The sequence below is a fragment of the Mixophyes fleayi genome, chromosome 12, assembly GCF_038048845.1.
Source record: "Mixophyes fleayi isolate aMixFle1 chromosome 12, aMixFle1.hap1, whole genome shotgun sequence".
Taxonomy (NCBI): domain Eukaryota; kingdom Metazoa; phylum Chordata; class Amphibia; order Anura; family Limnodynastidae; genus Mixophyes; species Mixophyes fleayi.
This window is the reverse complement of record NC_134413.1, coordinates 13,910,308-13,929,628: the sequence shown is the minus strand read 5'-3', so window position 1 is coordinate 13,929,628 and position 19,321 is coordinate 13,910,308. Positions and strand designations below refer to the sequence as shown.

The 19,321-nt window shown below is 42.7% G+C and overlaps 2 protein-coding genes and 1 non-coding gene across 5 annotated transcripts; 1 reads left to right on the top strand and 2 right to left on the bottom strand.

The window, feature by feature from the left end:
- Positions 1–311: 311 nt before the first annotated feature.
- Positions 312–7,294, top strand: UBR7 (ubiquitin protein ligase E3 component n-recognin 7). Its single transcript, XM_075192814.1, has 11 exons — positions 312–516; positions 1,262–1,395; positions 1,484–1,544; positions 2,069–2,164; positions 3,512–3,565; positions 3,644–3,749; positions 4,681–4,868; positions 5,488–5,634; positions 5,966–6,128; positions 6,492–6,553; positions 6,652–7,294. Exons 1-11 carry the CDS (start codon positions 352–354, stop codon positions 6,742–6,744), a joined length of 1,269 nt encoding a protein of 422 aa, XP_075048915.1. The 5' UTR covers positions 312–351; the 3' UTR covers positions 6,745–7,294.
- A 1,274-nt stretch (positions 7,295–8,568) lies between these two features.
- SPC25 (SPC25 component of NDC80 kinetochore complex) lies at positions 8,569–13,726 on the bottom strand. Of its 3 annotated transcripts, none has more exons than XM_075191811.1 (7): positions 13,626–13,726; positions 12,031–12,201; positions 10,970–11,035; positions 10,440–10,586; positions 9,857–9,961; positions 9,342–9,440; positions 8,569–8,721 (listed from the first exon to the last, which is right to left on the bottom strand). In XM_075191811.1, the coding sequence occupies exons 2-7, from the start codon at positions 12,173–12,175 to the stop codon at positions 8,591–8,593; spliced, it is 693 nt and encodes a 230-aa protein (XP_075047912.1). In that variant the 5' UTR covers positions 12,176–12,201; positions 13,626–13,726; the 3' UTR covers positions 8,569–8,590. The 3 variants fall into 3 exon arrangements, with proteins under 3 accessions (XP_075047912.1, XP_075047914.1, XP_075047913.1); XM_075191813.1 differs by lacking the exon at positions 13,626–13,726 and adding an exon at positions 13,516–13,578 and having other exon boundaries at positions 12,031–12,206; XM_075191812.1 differs by lacking the exon at positions 13,626–13,726 and adding an exon at positions 12,976–12,984 and having other exon boundaries at positions 12,031–12,206.
- Positions 13,727–18,146: 4,420 nt separating this feature from the next.
- On the bottom strand, positions 18,147–18,276 carry LOC142109472 (small nucleolar RNA SNORA38). Its single transcript, XR_012680391.1, has one exon. It is a non-coding gene; the product is annotated as a small nucleolar RNA SNORA38 (small nucleolar RNA).
- Between the last annotated feature and the right edge of the window lie 1,045 nt (positions 18,277–19,321).

Here is a 19,321-nt window from a genome sequence, read left to right as displayed (position 1 = left end):
TCCCAGCTCTGTCCGTCAGCTCCGCACCCAGCTCCATGCTTGCACCTGTCGCTGTCTGACAGCGTCTTTGTCATGCGGCAGCGGAGCTGACGCCATCTTAGAGACTGGCAAGCCAGGCCACTATCACGTGACTCTAATACTGATAGTCACGTGAATTACTAGTGGGTAACCCCAGAGCTGGCTGCTGGTAACGGGATTGGCTGATCCGTTATTGTGACAACAAATAGCGACGTCACAATGTGTCTACTGGTAGAAACAGCTTCCGCCCGCCAGCAGCTCATTGTATGTATTATACCGCTGACTTCCGCCCGCCAGCACCGGAAGTCTTTTCGTTCTTTCTTATCTGGTCTAATGGCGGCAATTGAGCGGGGAGAGAAGCGGAGTGCGGAGGAGGCTGCAGCCGGTGAGGATCCGGTGTTGTGTCTGCAGGATGTCCTGGAGGAGGACGATGCTCTGGAGGATGAGGCCTGCGCCGTGCTGGGTGGGAGCGATACCGAGAAGTGCTCTTACCCCGAGGTAACAGGGGGACCCGTCCCCTCATCTCCTGACCGTGGAGACCCAGGTCATATTATATACCGAGCCCCCCTCCCTGACCCAGCTCATGTTACGTACTGGAGACCCCCTCCCCCCTGACCCAGCTCATGTTATGTACTGGAGACCCCCCTCCCCCCTGACCCAGCTCATGTTATGTACAGGAGACCCCCCTCCCCCCTGACCCAGCTCCCCCCCCCGACACAGCTCATGTTATGTACTGGAGACCCCCCTCCCCCCCCCTGACCCAGCTCCCCCCCCGACACAGCTCATGTTATGTACTGGATATTCTACTGGATGCCCCCACTCTGCAAAATACCCTCTTATACCTGAGACCCCTTATCGCTGAATAATGATCTTCTTTTACTGGAGACGTCCACCTCCGGCTATAAAGAGACTGTTATCCTGGAGCCCTCCCCTCCGTCTCCTGGCATGGGCTTATCTATTAAACCAGGGAGCTCTCATTTTCAGTGCACAGAGAGTCCATTCTATTGAGGTGCTATGTTCATGCAATACTCTGTTTAGACAGTCAGACGCCTGGGAGAGCCTAAGACAATACAATTCCATTTTTACCAAAGTTGCCCAATCTTTGGGGCCTCACTGTATCAAGATCACTATTAAAAAACACAATGACACCATATTGTATTCTGAGCTTTAGCGGTATTCTGCCATCTCAATATCTGTTACTGAATATGTATCTTAATTGCAGTTCTGTATTGTGTTTCTGTAGAGCTATGTGAAGAGACAGGCCTTGTATGCATGTAACACATGCACTCCGGATAAAGAGGAGCCTGCGGGCATTTGCTTAGCATGTACCTACAAATGTCACGAAGGCCATGATCTGTTTGAGCTGTATACAAAGAGGTATGTATGTATCCAGCTTATTTTCTACCCATGTCCATCTTATATATTCATAATTCATACACTTTTTTTTTTTTTTTTATCTTCACAGGAATTTTCGCTGCGACTGTGGAAATGGCAAATTTAAACAACTGAAGTGCAAATTGTTTCCTGTACGTATAGCCGTTTAACATCTCCCCCCAGATATCCCTGCCTTATATAATTATGTAGGCTGTCGTGGGTCTTTGTGAGTAACTGTATGAGCCTGGATTATTGAGCTTCAGTGGAAAGTATTCCATAAATGAATCGGACAATGTTCTTAAAATTATGTTCTGGAATGATCACACAATTTGCCACAATAGTCTATTAAAAAGTATTTAGGGTGTAAAATGTCTTTCCTCTATTCCTCTCTTAAGAGAATAGACATTTTATATTCATTCTTTAATCTTTTCAGACAGGATGATAGCATGCATTGTGTGAGTGTGATGAGATGATAGCATGCATTCTGTGAATGTGATGAGTGTTATAATGTCATTCAAAGTTGGATCCGGTGAGGATCCTGTGAGTTTAACAGCGACTCGCTGGTCGTCCCGTGGCTCCTACGTCACTGGGATATAGACACAGGCCGAGCGGCTATACATTTTCCTGTATGGATCAGAAGTGTTCATCTATAACCCAGTTCGTGTTTTCTCTTTAGGAGAAGGAATCACTTAATGCGGATAATAAATATAATGCAAACTTCTTTGGCCTCTACTGCACCTGCAAAAGACCCTACCCGGACCCAGAAGATGAGGTGAGCAGCGTGGTGAACTGATTGTCCCTTGGATGTTGTTTTACCTTGATAAATGGGATCTCTAGTTACTTTTAAATCTGTACAAACAATAAATGACCTCACCTTTACCCATCTCCATTATAGTCTGCTGTAAAGAACTCTGTTGTGAAATCCTCTTTAAATGTTCAAAATTAACCCTTACTAAACTTTGGGTTTGAAAAAGTGGAGATGTTGCCTATAGCAACCAATCAGATTCTAGTTATCATTTATTTAGTGCATTCTACAAAATGACAGCTAGTATCTGATTGGTTGCTATAGGCAACATCTACACTTTTTCAAACCTGCAGTTTAGTAAAAATAACCCTAAGGGTCTATGTTGCAAATATTAGCCCCCTATCTGGAAGTGTTTGCTATATAAAATCTCTATTAGATTTTATATAGTGCTTATCTGTATCTTCTGCCATCGTTAGTGGTCCACCCGTACTGATTCCTGTCTACATCCAGCCAAGGATGGAGTTCCCCTTTAAACATAGCTTGAAAGAGGATATAGTTGTTTTCTGTTATCTCCCTTAGTCCCAAGGCTAAATGTATCAAGCTGTGGGTTTGAAAAAGTGGAGATGTTGCCTATAGCAGCCAATCAGATTCTAGCTGTCATTTTGTAGGATGAACTAAATAAATGATAACTAGAATCTGATTGGCTGCTATAGGCAACATCTCCACTATTTCAAACCCACAGCTTGATAAATTTACCCCTAATCGCTTCTTGCACTGAACTGTGATCAGTCAATTGCTCTCCTGAGTGACATGACTTAAGAGCTGATAGCTGTACATGGCTCTTGTGGAGACACAGTTTATAAACTGGCAAGAGCAAAAACATCAAATATTAGGAGCAGCACGTCTTCCTCCTGCAGTAGGAGGGGGCGCCGACGGTAGGTAAAATCCACCTTCTTAGTGGAAGAAAACCTCACCGTATACACCCCCGTTCCTCTTCGTCGTTTTTTTTCCCTGTGCTTTTCATGGGAGGTGGGTACCGGACTCTCACCCGTAGCTTTTCTTTTTTTGTTTGTGGTTTTTAACATTTCATAGAACCTCCGTTCAGGTGGGCTGTCCACAGGCTAGTTTTAGGAGGGGAATAGTTATGGCTGCAACTCCTGCAGATATTCCAGAATCCTGGCTTATCTCTGTACAACTGTGAAACCTTTAAGTTCTCTGATGCCTTTGGTTGCCAGGGTATGCTGGGACTGCTAGTTCCCCCAACAGCCAGAGAGTCACAGTTTACCTTCCTGTTGTCAGGTGCTGATTGTGAGGGTGACCTCTTTTGGAAGATAACATGCTGATAAATATATATTTTTTTTATCTCCTTCTTAGACCCCAGATGAGATGATCCAATGTGTAGTCTGTGAAGACTGGTTCCACGGACGGGTGAGTTCTGGAATTAGCTGCTCATGTCTGACTAGCAGAGTTTATAGAGATTCTAATATTGCTTTGTCTGTGTTACAGCACCTTGGGGAAGTTCCACCTGAGAATGTGGAGTGTCAGGAGATGGTGTGTCCGGGCTGTATGCAGCGATGTTCCTTTCTCTGGGCTTACTCTGCTAAGATAGGAGGTAAGGTCCATGTTAAGTGATACAATCCTTGCTGCAGGCCCACTGGTTTCTATGTAAACCCTGCATCCTACAGTCATGTGCTGAGCGTGTAATGAGAGTGATATACATGATACAAGAGCCACATGTATGTACAGTCTCCATGAGCAAGCCTTATGTGGGCAATAAATTAGTATTTTCAATAAAGAAACAATTTATGTGACGGTTGCAGGTTATTAAATATTTTCTGATCTGCTCTTCCTGATTATTACACCAACAAGGCTCTCAAAGTGAACCTGTCTCTATAACATGGAGGCTGACACTTTTTTTTTTTTTTTTTGGGACTAAACCATTATTCACAAGAATGCAGACTATCCATTCACTATGATCCATGCACTGACAAAACGAAGGCATGAGCCACAATAGGTTATATATTTGTACGGCTGCCTCTACGGTGTGTAGGTGAGAGGTGCTGGGTAAGATAGGAGAGTTCCTACAATACACAGACCTTTTACTTCCCTGTTCTTAAATACACATATTCGCCCAGTCAGCGGAATGGATCCCTCTCCTAAACAGACCAGCATGGAAGACAGTGTTTTATGGTTTAAACAGGAAAGTGTCCTGTAATCCATTGAATGGTTCTTGATTTGGGATCACTATGTGCCATATTTAATCTTCTAGTGTTGTAATCCGTAGTTTCCATTCGGATGTCTAATTTTCTTTTTAAACTATACTAGAAAAATTACAATTTTGGTTGATATGGGCTACACCACATTTGTGCACAAAGCACCATGCTGTTAATTAGTCCAATAGAGCACAAGTTTTGCCTCTACATGAGCGTGGTTGTTTCTCTACATAAGCGTCCGCAGCGGATAATGTCATAATGAGGAGGGGGCAGAGTCGGCAGCATCCTTGGAATTTTTAAAATATTTGATTGACTTGTTGCATTGTTCAGTTCCTGGCGTCACTAAGATCATCCCAGCAGAGGCGGACCACGAGGACATTAACGTTGACGAGTGTCCAATGGAAGCTGGTGATGTGCAGAACGGTCCCGGTATAAAGACAGAAGAGATGGCCAAGTACCCCGAAGTGAAGGAGGAGGAGAAGCAGAGTTCTCCGTCCGGCAGCGCCAGCTGTGTCCAGGTACTGACCGGTGACCAGATCTGTGCACCAGGACCAGCTGGATGTGTAGTTACATTGTAGGGACAATATCCATATTTGTGTTTCTGCCCTCAAAAAAGTACATTATGGTTCATTTAGCTGTTTATAGTGTAATTACCAGCAGTTAGGATTGTCTATAGGTGCAGCTAAGACCTCTTCCCGTTGGTACCGGGAATTGCTGCAATCTCCCTCTTTCTAGCAATCATGCTCGGACTTACTGTAACTAAGAGAGCTCCTGTAACCTGCAGACGATGAGAGCTGTGTAAGGAGGCTGGATTCTCAGGAATATTAGGGCACTGCACGGTTATAGAGTTTATAGGTGGGGTTTATAGTTTTAGTGGGTGGGGCTTATAGGCGAAGCTCCTCCCGAGAGCAGGACGAGTGCATTGCCGTCCATTTTTTTTTTTTTTCTGCTGGTAGTTACGTCTTACGCCAATCTCATCTTACGGCCGATATGTCCCAACTATGTGTGCTGCTAAAATTGTGTGTTAAATACTTCCCACTACTGTAAGATTTATATTCCACTAATTACGTTTAAGATGTGCAGAGGTGGATGTTGCTGGGGTTCCGTATTAAATAGTTGATTTGGTTGGATTTTCAGAAACGTGAGGAAGTGAAGACGGAGGTTAAACCCAGCACCGCGTGCAAACTGCGGGAGTACCAAGAGCAGCAGGGACTCAGGAAGAACACTGCCACCTACTGGCCAAACAACTGGCGCAGTAAACTCTGCAGCTGTGAGCAGTGCATGGTATGACCAGATAGCATCTTCTATATCCTTGTATTTGTTGCGTTCTAAAAATCACATTATTTGTGCTTCCAGCAGTTTGACAGGTTAGACAAAATAGAAAATTTCAGATATAGAATATATTGTTACCCTGAACTGCACCACAGCTCTGTATATAGTAATTATTATTCCACAGTCCCTAGAATCATCTGTTACTTAATATTATTGTACCCATTGATATGTTGGGGTTGCTCCACCTTGTGGAAATAAGATGGTACTGCATGTAAGAGGTGTAAGTTGGTACTCTGAAAATAGAAAGTGTATCTTGGTACATAACAGCATATGTTCTTTGCAGAAAATGTACACAGAGCTCGAGGTCCTCTTCCTGTTGGATGAAAGCGACACGGTACAGGCTTATGAAAATAAAGGCAAATTGGAGGTAGCGCAAGAGAACAGAGACCCCCTAATGACTGCTCTCGGCAATATGAACCGTGTCCAGCAGGTGGAGCTCATCTGTGGTAAGATCGCAGTTTAGTCGTGTTGCCTCTTCTGTCAGTTTTGCGGTAACATGGGTGGGGATTTTTGAACATAGGTTCACAACTTGTGGCTCATCGGCTCTGGTGGAACTACAAGTCCCAGTATGCTTTGTTTGGCTTGTAAGTCTGTAAATGACCAGTAGGCTGAGTGGTTCGAGTGACCCCCTCAACACTGGGAGCCGACCATTTTTGAGAGGTCGGTTGTTTAATGTCCAGATCTGAGCGTTGGCTGCGCAGCTTCGTTTTGCTGAAATAATAGCAGGATGACATCACCGCCTCATTTTATTGATGAAACTATAAAAATGTTCTAGAACTATCGATCCAAAGTTTACCTTCTCTTTTCAGAATATAATGACCTGAAGGCGGAGCTAACCGATTATCTGAAGAAATTCGCTGAGGAAGGGAAGGTAAAGATTGTCCCATGGGAAGAAAATACTCAGAGCACAACATTGTGGGGGCTTAAGTCTTTGTCAGATTTTTTTACTAAGACTATTTTTCCTACCAGGTTGTCCAAACACAAGACATTCAGACCTTCTTTGAAGACTTGCGCTCCAGGAAGAGAAGACGAGTGGACGGAATGCAGTATTACTGCAGCTAACAGTATTTAGAATCACTGGGTGTGATTGAAATCATGTTCTATAAACACAGACATTCAGAACCACCTCTCCTTTCATAGTGTTCTGTTTTATTATGTAGGACTAGTTGTTGAAAACTACATATATACCTTTTCAGCAACTAGTCAGTAGTGCAGAATGGGCCATTGGTAACATCAACTGAAATCCACAGATCTGTCAATCATTCCGGTAGTGATTTTTCCCTTAATGAACTTTACCTGGTTATATCAATTCCTTTTCCTCTTTTAGGGTGAGAAATGAGCTGATTTTCCCCTAAATCTTTGTGTTCTCTCTTGTAGAGATAGGGGCCCCTAATTATGGGTGGGGGGTCCCTGTATAGAAAACATTTGCAGCTCTCCATAGGCCTGGCTGTATCAGCTCAGCCCCTGCTGCATAGACCTTTTTATTGAGTCAGAGCCCACCTAATACTTCTGCTTCTTCTTCATATCATTGTAATGCTGACGTATTGCCTCATGTACCTTAGATGTATTCACAGCTGCTTCATTTGCAATAAAATAGTGTGAATGATTCTTATTTTACAGTGGTAATAAATTGCTGTTATGGGTACAGATAAATGACAAAATAAACAGGAAGTCTAATGACCAAGATACACAGAGAGGGACTGTTTAGACACAAGTTAAAACAAACAAAAAGAGCTCTTGCAGCAGCTCCCTGACACTGAGCTGTTACTCTGCCTTAATAGGAATCCTAGATCCTTCTGTCATCTCTGATGCCCCCACAATAAGTTTGTAAATGGCTTTATTCAGACTACAGATTAGTTGCATCATATTAACTTATTTACTTTGACTCAGCTGCAGGTTGTTACTGTCCAGCTCTGTATTAACTACAACGGTGGTTGTCATCTAAAAACAAGGTTATAAAGGACAGGACCCGATACCAATTCCTGCGGTATGTCCCCTAATCAGTCTAAATATGTTCTGTTTATTACCAGCTACCTACTTCTTCCCTGTCCCCAGATCCTGTTCTTATGTGGCCAAAAAGTCAAGTTGGTAAATGTAATATAACATTATTTACATTGTCAGGATCTGGTTTACATTCAGTCTCATAGAAGCGTATATTACCTCTTCTGCTAGTATCACTGTAGTTCTATTCAATGCATGTAGTGCTCCAGCTCAAACAGTACAAATATAACCTGTTCATTCACACAATAGTTAAACTATAGGCCGCTAAAGGTTATATCTTCATACATTTCCCATAGTATTGATGGTAGTGAGCACTATTAGCCTTACTTGGCTCCAGTATGATTATTTAGGCTCATTCAGACAAGTGTCAACTCTATTTGCTCACATCGGTCTTCTGTCTGGATCATGACGTGAACCAGCTGAATATTACACAGGCTTCAGGATTATTGAGTTCTCAGCTTTTCAGACCAGCAGTGATGGGAACCGCAGGTCAGTTCCGAATGGTAAAAACAAATAGTTCATGGTGTTTTCTTTCCTGTGCGTTATTGAGAGTAGTTCACTCACGGGCAAATTCTAGGTGACTAATTTCCCTTTACCTGGGAATACAGCTTTATTTTACATTTGTATTGAGTGATCAGAACATACTGGGAGTGATTTACCAATAAGCATCCCATGTTCAGTAACTCATAGAAACCAATTGACCATCAGCTTTGGTTGGTCTGATGCAGGTTAGAAAATGAAAACATATGTTGGGGGATGGAGACAATTAAGGGCTAAGCACTATCTTCTATATAAACCACCAATTCACACCTTTATCCCAGGTGGAAGTTTTATTATGACACAGACAAAATACGAGATTTAAAAACTAGACGCACAAAGACATCGGAAAGTTTCCAAAACATGAAAGTCATTTTACTTGAGTACATAAAGCGGCAAAGGATTTGCGCAGGTTGGCGAGTAGAGCTGAGAAGTTCTTTGTTTCCTGCACTTTCTTCTGGTATTCTGCAATACACTCAAGCGGCGGATCACAGCCTGTGACTGCAAATAGAGAGAAGTCATACATAGCAACAGTCATTAAATGCTGGTGATTAAAGTCTAAATACAAGGTGATGCTGTGTGGGGGAAAACTGTCACTTGTACAAATAAATATGTATCCAGACTTGTACCATCAATGGAAGATCTGGATCATTTTCAGTAAATGTATTTTAGCTATCTGACAGATTCCTTTGTGAGACCTTCCCTCCCTGGGGTACAGAACACTCAAATAGCTGTTCTGTTTGGCCAGGCTTCTGCAACATATTTATGAAGGTTACATTCAGAGAGTTATTGCAGCTGAGGAATGGACAAAGCGATGCTGAATTTAGACCTTTCAGATACAAGAGATTCCCTCATGTCAATCCGTGGCATTGCCATAATAAGATTGTTAGCTCCCATGGCAAGCTGTCTCCAGGACTTCATCTAGACCTGGCCGCCATTTAAAAAGGCACCCACCAAATGTGTTATATTAAAAAACAAAAAAGCAACCCATTACAAAATACACACCCTACCCTCTACCATGCATGAAGCAGCAGAGGCTCCTACTAGTGGGAGGGATAGGACGTCATGTAAAATATAGTGCTTTGACTGCAGCTCTTTAATTAGCAGATCACATGACCTACGTTGATATTCTCCTTCCTCATTAAAGTACACGATGCAGGCATAGGGCTCGTCCATGTCCTTGGGGTTAATGCACCTGAAGACAAACTGCAATCTATCACCTGAGAAGAGAGGGAGTCGATAAGTACTAAATACACTATATACAATGTGCAGTCCATGAAAATAAAAGCCAAACACGAATAGCACAACAGGAGCTAAAATAATACAAATAAAACAATAATATAAAAAAAACCCAATATAAGTCTTTGTAATATAATTTTACTAGCCGCTGAGAACATGTGCCCATCACTTGCACACAGTAAGAGGATCTAGTGAAACCACGGAGGCATACTGTAGTGATCAGCGAGGCACTAGCTTCTAGTAAACCAATGAGCTGCACCCCCAGGAGTATTTGTTGAGCCCACAAAATGGCCTTGGTGTGGTCAATAGTCCCTAATGAATTTATAGGGTGTATCCCTTCCACTGTGTGCCTCAGCCAAATTACAATCATTACCCGCTTTTCTGCAACGATATTTACCTTGCAACTTCCGTATTTCCAGCTTGAGACGATCCTTAAATAACGATGCAGATTTGTGCAGTTCCTTTAGTTTGTCCTTATTGGCTTTCCTGTTCGCCACGGCAACTAGAACAGAGGTTTAAATCCTGTTAGTCGCATCCAATTATACACACGGCCTGATGCGCAGTACACGGCTGTGTGCATAGCCTAAAATCCGCACGTTTGTTCTGTGCAAGCCGCGACCGCCTGCGGATTTGCTTGTATGTGACAGCAGCGCAATCGCAAACAGATGCTGATCCGCAGAGATGCCTATGCAGCCGTACCAACTGCGGGTGCAAATACACACAGATAATCTGCACTTCTGATTGGCTGACTGCAGATTGACCTATGAAGCCAATATTTGCTTTCCTTCGCTGTTAAAGTTGAAAAAAAAAATAAAAAAAAATAGGATGCATGCACGAAAATCCTGATGCAAATGCTATTGGTGCAAAGCTGCGCGCATCTTCCAATGTGTATATTCGCGCAAATTGCGTTTTGTGACGCAGAAGCTGACAAACTCCACATCAGCCCCAGAATGCATAACAGAAGAAAACACAGGTCTTACGTTCCCTCTTCTGATTTACTTCTTTCCGTAATTCCTGGATGTGATCATTAATCTCCGCACTGCGCTTCTCATTGCCCTTAAGCTGGGCAATCTCCCTTAGGATATCATCTTGTTTCTCCTGAATGCGCTTGTTCTGTATCGCAATTTCTAGTTGGACAAGGGTATAACAGAAATATGTTATGATGTTTCCCATTTAAGGCTTGAGGGTGTCAAAATAATATTTTTTCTAATTTCTAAAGTGGTCTACGGTCACAGCTTTAGGGGTATATCAGAGGCATCACTTCATCAGATCCACAGAGAATGTGCGAAACTGCCTCCAACAAGAATAAAGCGCTGAGATATGCGCGCTACTGGTTACAGAAAGAGGAGACAAGCGGCTGTACGGTCACCCGTTACACAAACTCTGGCACAGGTCACAGACATCTAAAATTCTGTACTATTTTGGTCACTTATAAAATGATCTACCAGACTGGGAAATAAACAGTTTGTAAAGTATTAAATACAGAATTAATCGTTTCCCGTTGTCTCACCATTCCTGAATTGTAAAACTCTCTCGACCATCAGTTCTTCGTCTCTATATTTTTTAGCCCAAGCATCTGAAAATAAAGAGATTTAAATTTTATTTTTATTTTTTCTTCAGACAATACACAAAATCTTTTTATGGAAAAGCAAGGACTCAGTATATATACACACATATGTGAGCTATTTCTTTGTGTTGCAAATGCAGAATGCTCAGAAAAATGGTGGACTCTATATACCGATAGTATTTTTCTCTCATCATAATCAGCAATTTATATAGCGCCACTAATTCTGCAGCGCTGTACAGAGAACTCACATCAGTCCCTGCACCATTGGGGCTTACAGTCTAAATTCTCCAACACACACATAAAGAGAGAGAGAGACTAGGGTCTAATTAATAGTCGCCAATTAAAATAGAATGTTTTTTTGGAATGTGGTAGGAAACCAGAGCACCTAATAAAACAATACTGGGTCCTACAGACATCCAGGTAAGAGGACTCTGCTCGCAAAGTTACAATCTATGGGATTTTTTTTTTTTAACATACATTTTTTTACTGACATTGTGGCATCAAGCCATCTTGTAAATATTACCTGTAAAGTATGTGTGTAAAATATAATTAGTGTACATTAAAAATAATGATACAAGTGTGTAAACTTTATTGAATTTCATATGTATGCAGTATGTTTATACATTCTTTTGGTATGTTTCAAACTCATGGAGGGTATTCAATTGTTGCCGTTAACGCTCTCAAACGAGCGCTCTAAAAATATTAGCGTTAATACGGTAATTACTCGCTAAATTTCATCTCGCAGCTCCCTGAGCTGCGAGATGAAATTCAGCAAGTAAACTACCGTATTAACGGTATTTACGCGCATATTACCGTATAAACTGTAATATTTTTTGAGCGCTCGTTTTTTTTTGTTTTAGCGCGTTAAAAGCAACAATTGAATACCCCCCATTGTTTTGTTTTGAAAAAACCCTAATAAAAATTACTTTAAAAAAATAAATAAAAAATAATGATACAAACGTATGACACAGGGTGACGTAACCGGGCTATGTACCCTTCCTTACCCATAAGGTCTTTCAGAGACTCTTTGTACAATTCCTTTATTTCCTTGATATCGGTCTCCTCGTTGCTCTGACTGATGAAACGCGATCGGAAATCCTGCATGCAGGCGTAGAGGACCTGCTCCTCATCGATCTTTACAGTAGCCATGGTGACTGTGGAATTGAGGACGTTATCTGAACTGAACCAAACATTGACAACTATTAATACACCAAACCCCAAAAAAATATCCCATAGTTTTAACCTGATGCATCAGCACCTGCCTCTGTGGAGCATACAATCTAATATTAATGCTACAGGTACAAAGACATTAGGATAGGCAGGAGGAACATTAATTCATTAATGTAGCATCACCTTTTACGGCCTGATATATTCCCTTTACAAACATATATTAAAAGTTTTCCACTCAACGTCACTGGCAACTTTGTGCATGACATTACTAAGGCACAAAATGCTTCAACTGTTTAAAAACAGAAAAAAAGGTCAGAGGGTTGTTCTAGGACACTGCAGCTGTCTGATGGGGGGATACAAAGTTTGTACAACATTTAAGTACTGTTCCTCTATCAAACCAGAGCAATTGTGCTGTCAATATGCTGCATGCAGATTAATGTTATGCAGACTGAACGTATCATCGCTTCAGAGCTCAACAGTTCCCTGGTCAGAATATCCAAGATACCACCGTGCCTGTGCGGTCTTCAGTTCACAAGGAGAGATCTTACTTTCATTATTTGTACAAAGAATACATAAGCCGACTACCTGACAAAACATATGATGAAAATAAACCTCCATGTTTAATAATATAGCCAGAGCCCTCGGGAACTCCAACTTAGTACAAAGCCCCTACAGACCTCCTAACTCACACAAGGCAGAGCTCCTACAGACACTCCCCCCCCCCCCCACAACTCACTTACACAAGGAAGAGCCCCTACAGACCCCCCCAACCCACTTACACAGGACAGAGCCCCTACAGACCCCCCCAACCCACTTACACAGGACAGAGCCCCTACAGACCCCCCCCCAACCCACTTACACAGGACAGAGCCCCTACAGAACCCCCCCAATCCACTTACACAGGACAGAGCCCCTACAGAACCCCCCCAATCCACTTACACAGGGCAGATCCCCCCAACTCACTTACACAGGGCAGATCCCCAACAGACCCCCCAACCCACTTACACAGGGCAGATCCCCCCAACCCACTTACACAGGGCAGATCCCCCCAACTCACTTACACAGGGCAGATCCCCAACAGACCCCCCAACCCACTTACACAGGGCAGATCCCCCCAACCCACTTACACAGGGCAGATCCCCCCAACTCACTTACACAGGGCAGATCCCCCCAACCCACTTACACAGGGCAGAGCCCCTACAGTTTCCCCCCAACTCACTTACACAGAGCAGATCCCCCCAACTCACTTACACAGGGCAGATCCCCCCAAGCCACTTACACAGGGCAGAGCCCCTACAGTTCCCCCCTAACTCACTTACACAGGGCAGAGCCCCGGAACCCCTACCTAATAAGACACCCACGTAATGAAGCAGCTCGGACCCTCCCACCCATAGATGTAGCTCTGGCTCCATGACACCCCCGGTAAGACTCACCCGCTGCCCGGACACCCCTCCGTGTCGCTGTGGCCCCGCCCAATTACTGATTTTGAACGTTGCCGCGCAGCAAGTTCAGTGACGTATCTCAGTCCAGCGAATCAATTACCTATCGCTAATCCAGACTCAAGCGATCGTCGAAACCAGGATGCAAAAGTGCGATCGCCATCTTTGTTAAGGGCACGGTCCGATTTCCATCCTTTTTTTTTCCACCACCCAATTGAATAAAAAAAAAATTCTGTCGACAAAGTTTAATTTTACTTCAGATATTGTAGGTTTTGATTTTTTTGTACACATATACTGCTGCTGCCCTGATAGGACAAAGCTGAATCCAGCTCAGCACATAGAGATTCTGAGCCTGAAAAGTAGCACCTGAATAGTGGGCAATGTGTGCACAATTGTGCCTATATTTAAGTAAACGATGCATCCATAGCATCAGTAAATTGTGATGCCAGTTAACACATCAAAACACTAGGCAAAATATTTACAGGGCAGGAACAGTATATTTCTGGTACATGGAATTGACCTCTCTCAGTGGCATTTGCCTACATACTAGTGAGAATGGTGAACCAGGATAAATGCTGCACTAATTAAATTCAAGTCATGAGGCATATTGGCACCCGAGCCATATTTCTTATGAAAGTCTAGGGCAGGCCTGTCCAACCTGCGGCCCTCCAGCTGTTGTGAAACTACAAGCCCCAGCATGCTTTGCCGGTAGACAACCAGCTGATAGCGGGAAGGGCATGCTGGGACTTGTAGTTTCACAACACCTGAAGGGCCACAGGTTGGACAGGCCTGGTCTAGGGTACTGACAGTTCATGTTTTCAGGATTTCTTACCGACAGTTCATGTTTTCAGGTTTTCTTTAATCATGCACAGGTAAGTTAACCTATTTTCCTGGGTGAGTAATTATCCCACCGGTTTTCACAGACAGAAATCCTGAAAACATGACCTGTTGAGGACTGAGTTTGAACAACTCTGGTCTAGGTTATTCCTTCACGTAGAATTTTGATTTATTTAGGACTATTTTAGATATAGTCCGATTTCCTAGACTTCGTAGTTTTCAAATAAACTTTTTTTAAATGCTTAAAAATAGACATTAATCCAGACTTTGCTAATACCACAGAAATGTCAGCTTCTAACCACCAGAATGTTTGTAGTTATATACAACTGTTAGATGATTAGGTTTCATCAGAATGTTATGAGCGTTTCTGCAAATCAGTCAATTACCTCTTCAAGTTACGCTTTTGCTAATACTTTTGTAGAGAATGCAGATACAACTTTGGCAAAGTGTCCCATTGAGCACTGCTTTGGGCAACTCATTGTTAATCCAGTTTGATGTAACTTTACTTAATGAGAATACATTTGACGAGCAGAAAGTACAATTGTGGTACATACAATATGTAATTCATGATCTGAATAGGGATGACATTTCAGGATCAATGTTGTTTTAAAGATCCTTATGAACTCAGTTCCCTTCAAATAGCAGATTCAACTAGTGTCTGCACTTTAAATCTGTTTTTTACAGTGATGATTCATGCATCATGTCGCCACTTTCTGCCATCTCTCCTCATTCCAACCGTGCCACACCAATAGCTACTTTCCTGTTGGTGCCCCCATCCACAAGAGGTCCTCTATAATTTTGGGACACATTTATATGGCTGCTATGGTTACGGGAAGGGAAAAAAATATTACTCCCTGAAAGATTTAGTTTCCTTTTAATTTGTACCCAGACAAGTATAACCTGATCTCTAAGTCTGAGCCAGTCAGTCACCATACCCCATGCTTGTCATGTGATGACAGGGAGGGACCTCTCAGCTCACAATGGCCATCATCATCAGTCCCCCACCCATTGACCTCCTCCCAGTCTCCCCCTACCCCCCTCCTTTTCATTCTCCTCTCCCCCCACCCCCCTCCATCCCTGCCTCCGTCATCCCCATTCCCTCCTCCTACTATTGTGTCTCTGTCCGTCCTATCCTCCCCTTAGATTGTACGCTCCTCCGAGCAGGGCCTCCTCTCCTCCTGTTCTCCACCACCTTAACTCTGCTCTCCAGCTCCTTGTCTCCTCCGCGAGGTCCTGCGGCCCCTGTCTCTACCCCGCTGGGGGCTCTCACCTCTAATCTAGCTGTTCATTGAGCTTCTGAGTTACTGTGATTTCTGTTAACTGTACTGTACTGTACTGTACTGTCTCACCCTGTATCGTATTTCTGTCTGTCCCTGTACGACGCTACGGATACCTAGTGGCGCCCTATAAATAAAAATTAATAATAATCATAGAACAAACTGTACATCCTAAGGACTTTGAGGAATGTTCTGCAGTAAATCCTGGTATGATTTAATCAGAGCACATACAGGATGTAGGGGACCCAGCCACAGTGTCCATAAATGTGACAATTATAACATTTTATTACTATATTAATCATCATCACTTGGTGACGCACTAGGGAGAAGTGGTAACCAGACACTATTACCATTCATTCCTGATCAACACATTTTATTGGGTTGGGGATTCTCAGTATTTTAAGACATTGGATTGACTCCTTGTTCACTAACAGTAGACATTCTTCTAGCAAGAAACACGTGAGGGTATTGAGATCTCTAATGAGATAAGTCCACTTATGTGACCTCAATAAACCCCATCTCCTACAGCTGGTGGAGGTGGTCATTTTGTGGGCTGAATCAATCAGTAAATGCTCCAAGCATGTCATTCGCTAGTGAATCAATAAGGTGCATGTTCATGAAGAGTAAAACAAGAGATGTACAAAACTATCCACCACCTTTTACTTTATACACAATTCCCAGCATCCATATTTATTCTGCATGGTATAAAAATAGTTATTAATTGGTAAACTGTGGTTTAAAATATAATGTTCCTGTTACAACCATGTCCTGCAGGCAGCTTGCGTCAGGATGCATAGTATGTAATGTCCTTTATATCTTACATGCATGCAGACTAGTGCACCTGTGCTCTACACACAGCGGAGGCAGTCATTGTATGTTAAAAATCCACTATATCACTTTAAAATTTTTTTGTTAAAAAATTTCAATTAGACACACTGGAGCACAAAATGTTCTTAGTGAACGGAGAGGCTAGAGTCTCAAATGCCCACCATCACCGCATGTCGGGAACAGACGCTAAAGCCCCACCCGCTTGTGTCACATGACTAGTTTTCACCACACTATATGCTGACATTTTGTCAGTTGAGGCCAAAGAAAGATAACAAGACGGCTCATGTCAGCACATTGTGCTCAGATACAATTACTCATTCGAGAAACAATTTTGTCTCAAATTTATTACATTTAATATATCTTCATTTTAAAGAAAACACTTCCATAGACAGGTTATCCATGAATTTATTCTGCTTCAGCCATCAAAGGATTAACCTGAAAAATAAAAATACATCATTAGTTTCTAGATAATAATGGCATCACTATTCTACTTATCAGATGATAGATGTCTATCTATATAAAAATCTCAAACAGACGTATTAGGAGATGAAACGCTTTACCTTTAATCTTGCTTGGGATACAGTTACAGTTTTTGGGAATACCACTCTTCAATTCGTCCTGTGTACTCATTAACCCTTCGTAATCTGGGACCATCTGAAAGGACACCATGTTTGCAGCACAGCGGATGTCCGGGCCTTGGTCATAATCCCACCATGCAGCGTAATTGGGCCCAGTTCTACGGCAAATATCCATTGTTGGATTTTCCCCAAGGACAGTCAAGGACTGCCTGGGCTTCACATCATGATTGGACTTCAGGCGACTTAGAACAAAAAAAATAAAAATAAAAAAATAAAGTACATTTTTAATTAAGTCATTCTAGAAAAACTCCACAAACATCTGGCACGAGTTATAGGGTCAGCAGGAGCAAGACACTAGTGGGCTCGTCACAGGTTTTTATTCAATTCACCCCTGATGGAGCAAAGCAACAGATGGCTGGACGCCCAGCATGAAAGGACTGTAAGATACAACATGATCCTATACACAGTCTAGAGTTCTCCTCCAACAAGCTTCAGATAAACAATATAAGTAGACTGATATTGTGTCAGAGACTACTGCTACTTAGGGGAACCACTTTTCGTTTATATCATAAGTGTTAAAAAGTCTAGTGAGCGGAGGATGCTGCTTGTACTGATTAGGGGAAAAGCTAAACAACCCCAGCCTCCCCCCAAAAAAAATCACAGACTGTCAGATATACATACAGTGATCTCACCCCTCTATAAATGCACCAATTTGTATGGGACACACATGAATCTGAACGTATGATCTGGGGGGACCAGAGGAAGATCGCTTTCCCCTAACGCCACCAAAATCTTTATCGTGAGTAGAGTTATCTTTATAAGCCATCCGCATAGGGGTAGGAGATAACCTGCTGGGCAAAGTATAAACACCAAGGACATGATTACAAGCGTCCACCGGTGGCTTTACACTCTTAAAGGAGTACAAGAGTAACACAACAAGACCTTCAGTAAACAACCAAAAACTGTTACTTTTACAATTTTTCTATACACAAGATGTAAGATGGGAGATCGACGACTGTCCATGAGACAGCTGCAAGCAAACTTAGCGACCATCTCTTAATCTGCCTCCAGTTCTTACGCACCTGTAAACTAAGTACAACAGGCACGCCTTTGTGGGAGGGGTACAGGATGAATGTAACAAACATTTACAAGAATTTCGGCTGATTGCCAACAGGCCACGTCTATAGAGTTGGAGTGAAGAGAAGAGGCTCTACTGCGCAACACAACTGGGACATCCAGTCAATTTCATGATAGATCCCGAAAGAGTTTAGGAAGGGGTCCAAGGGATGGGAGCCCCATAATTCAGTTGGGGATTACTTCGGAACATGAGCGAAAGCAAAACTAGCCTTTAAATCTGTTTTTTGCCAAGCACTTTACAAAATAAACATGGCACCGACGGCTTTAAATATGTTCTAAGAATATTTACATGTACTGGTGTGACGACCTTTTCATGCTGAATGAACTTATGTTTTAAGTAAAAACACTACAGGTAAAAGGACACGGTGCAAAATAATTACCAGTTTTGCAGCTTTCCACTCGCTTTGAACATCAGACAGGTTGATCCCATTACGACCAGCAAGACCTGCATTTAAAACACCATGAAGGTTTGTGACGTGTAACACAAAAAAAATAAAAATAATAATTTAGAGATGGAAACTGTGTCCCCGCCTACATCCTGTTTGGTAAACACAACCAGACTATGCTAAGAGCACGCTGGTGACAGGCAATGGGATCCTTAAGACCCCTGCCCCTTACACAACGGCGCAAAGTCAAACGATAAGCCCAAATGCCACCTGTAGCCCACCCTCCCCCCAAAACAAAAGTCAAACATAGATTGTGCCCAACTTTATAAACTTTATTCATATTCTGCCACTTCAGTCTCCTCCACTATCCTCTGCATGAATCTAGAACACTGTACAATCTCTTGCCCTACTCTGAAATGTGATTGGATGGTCTTTTCTACCAATCAGATGGGAGGGAGACTGTATTTACTACTGAAGCCCATCACAGCCATGTAAGAGCACAGCCACAGTGCACGCCCCAACTAGGAGACACACAGAGGAGGACGTTGTTCTGGATTATTATACCTCCGGTTCTTACGTGCCGGCCCACAGGACACTGCCAGCACGCCTTTGTGGGAGGATTTACATTATAAACTGAACAGTA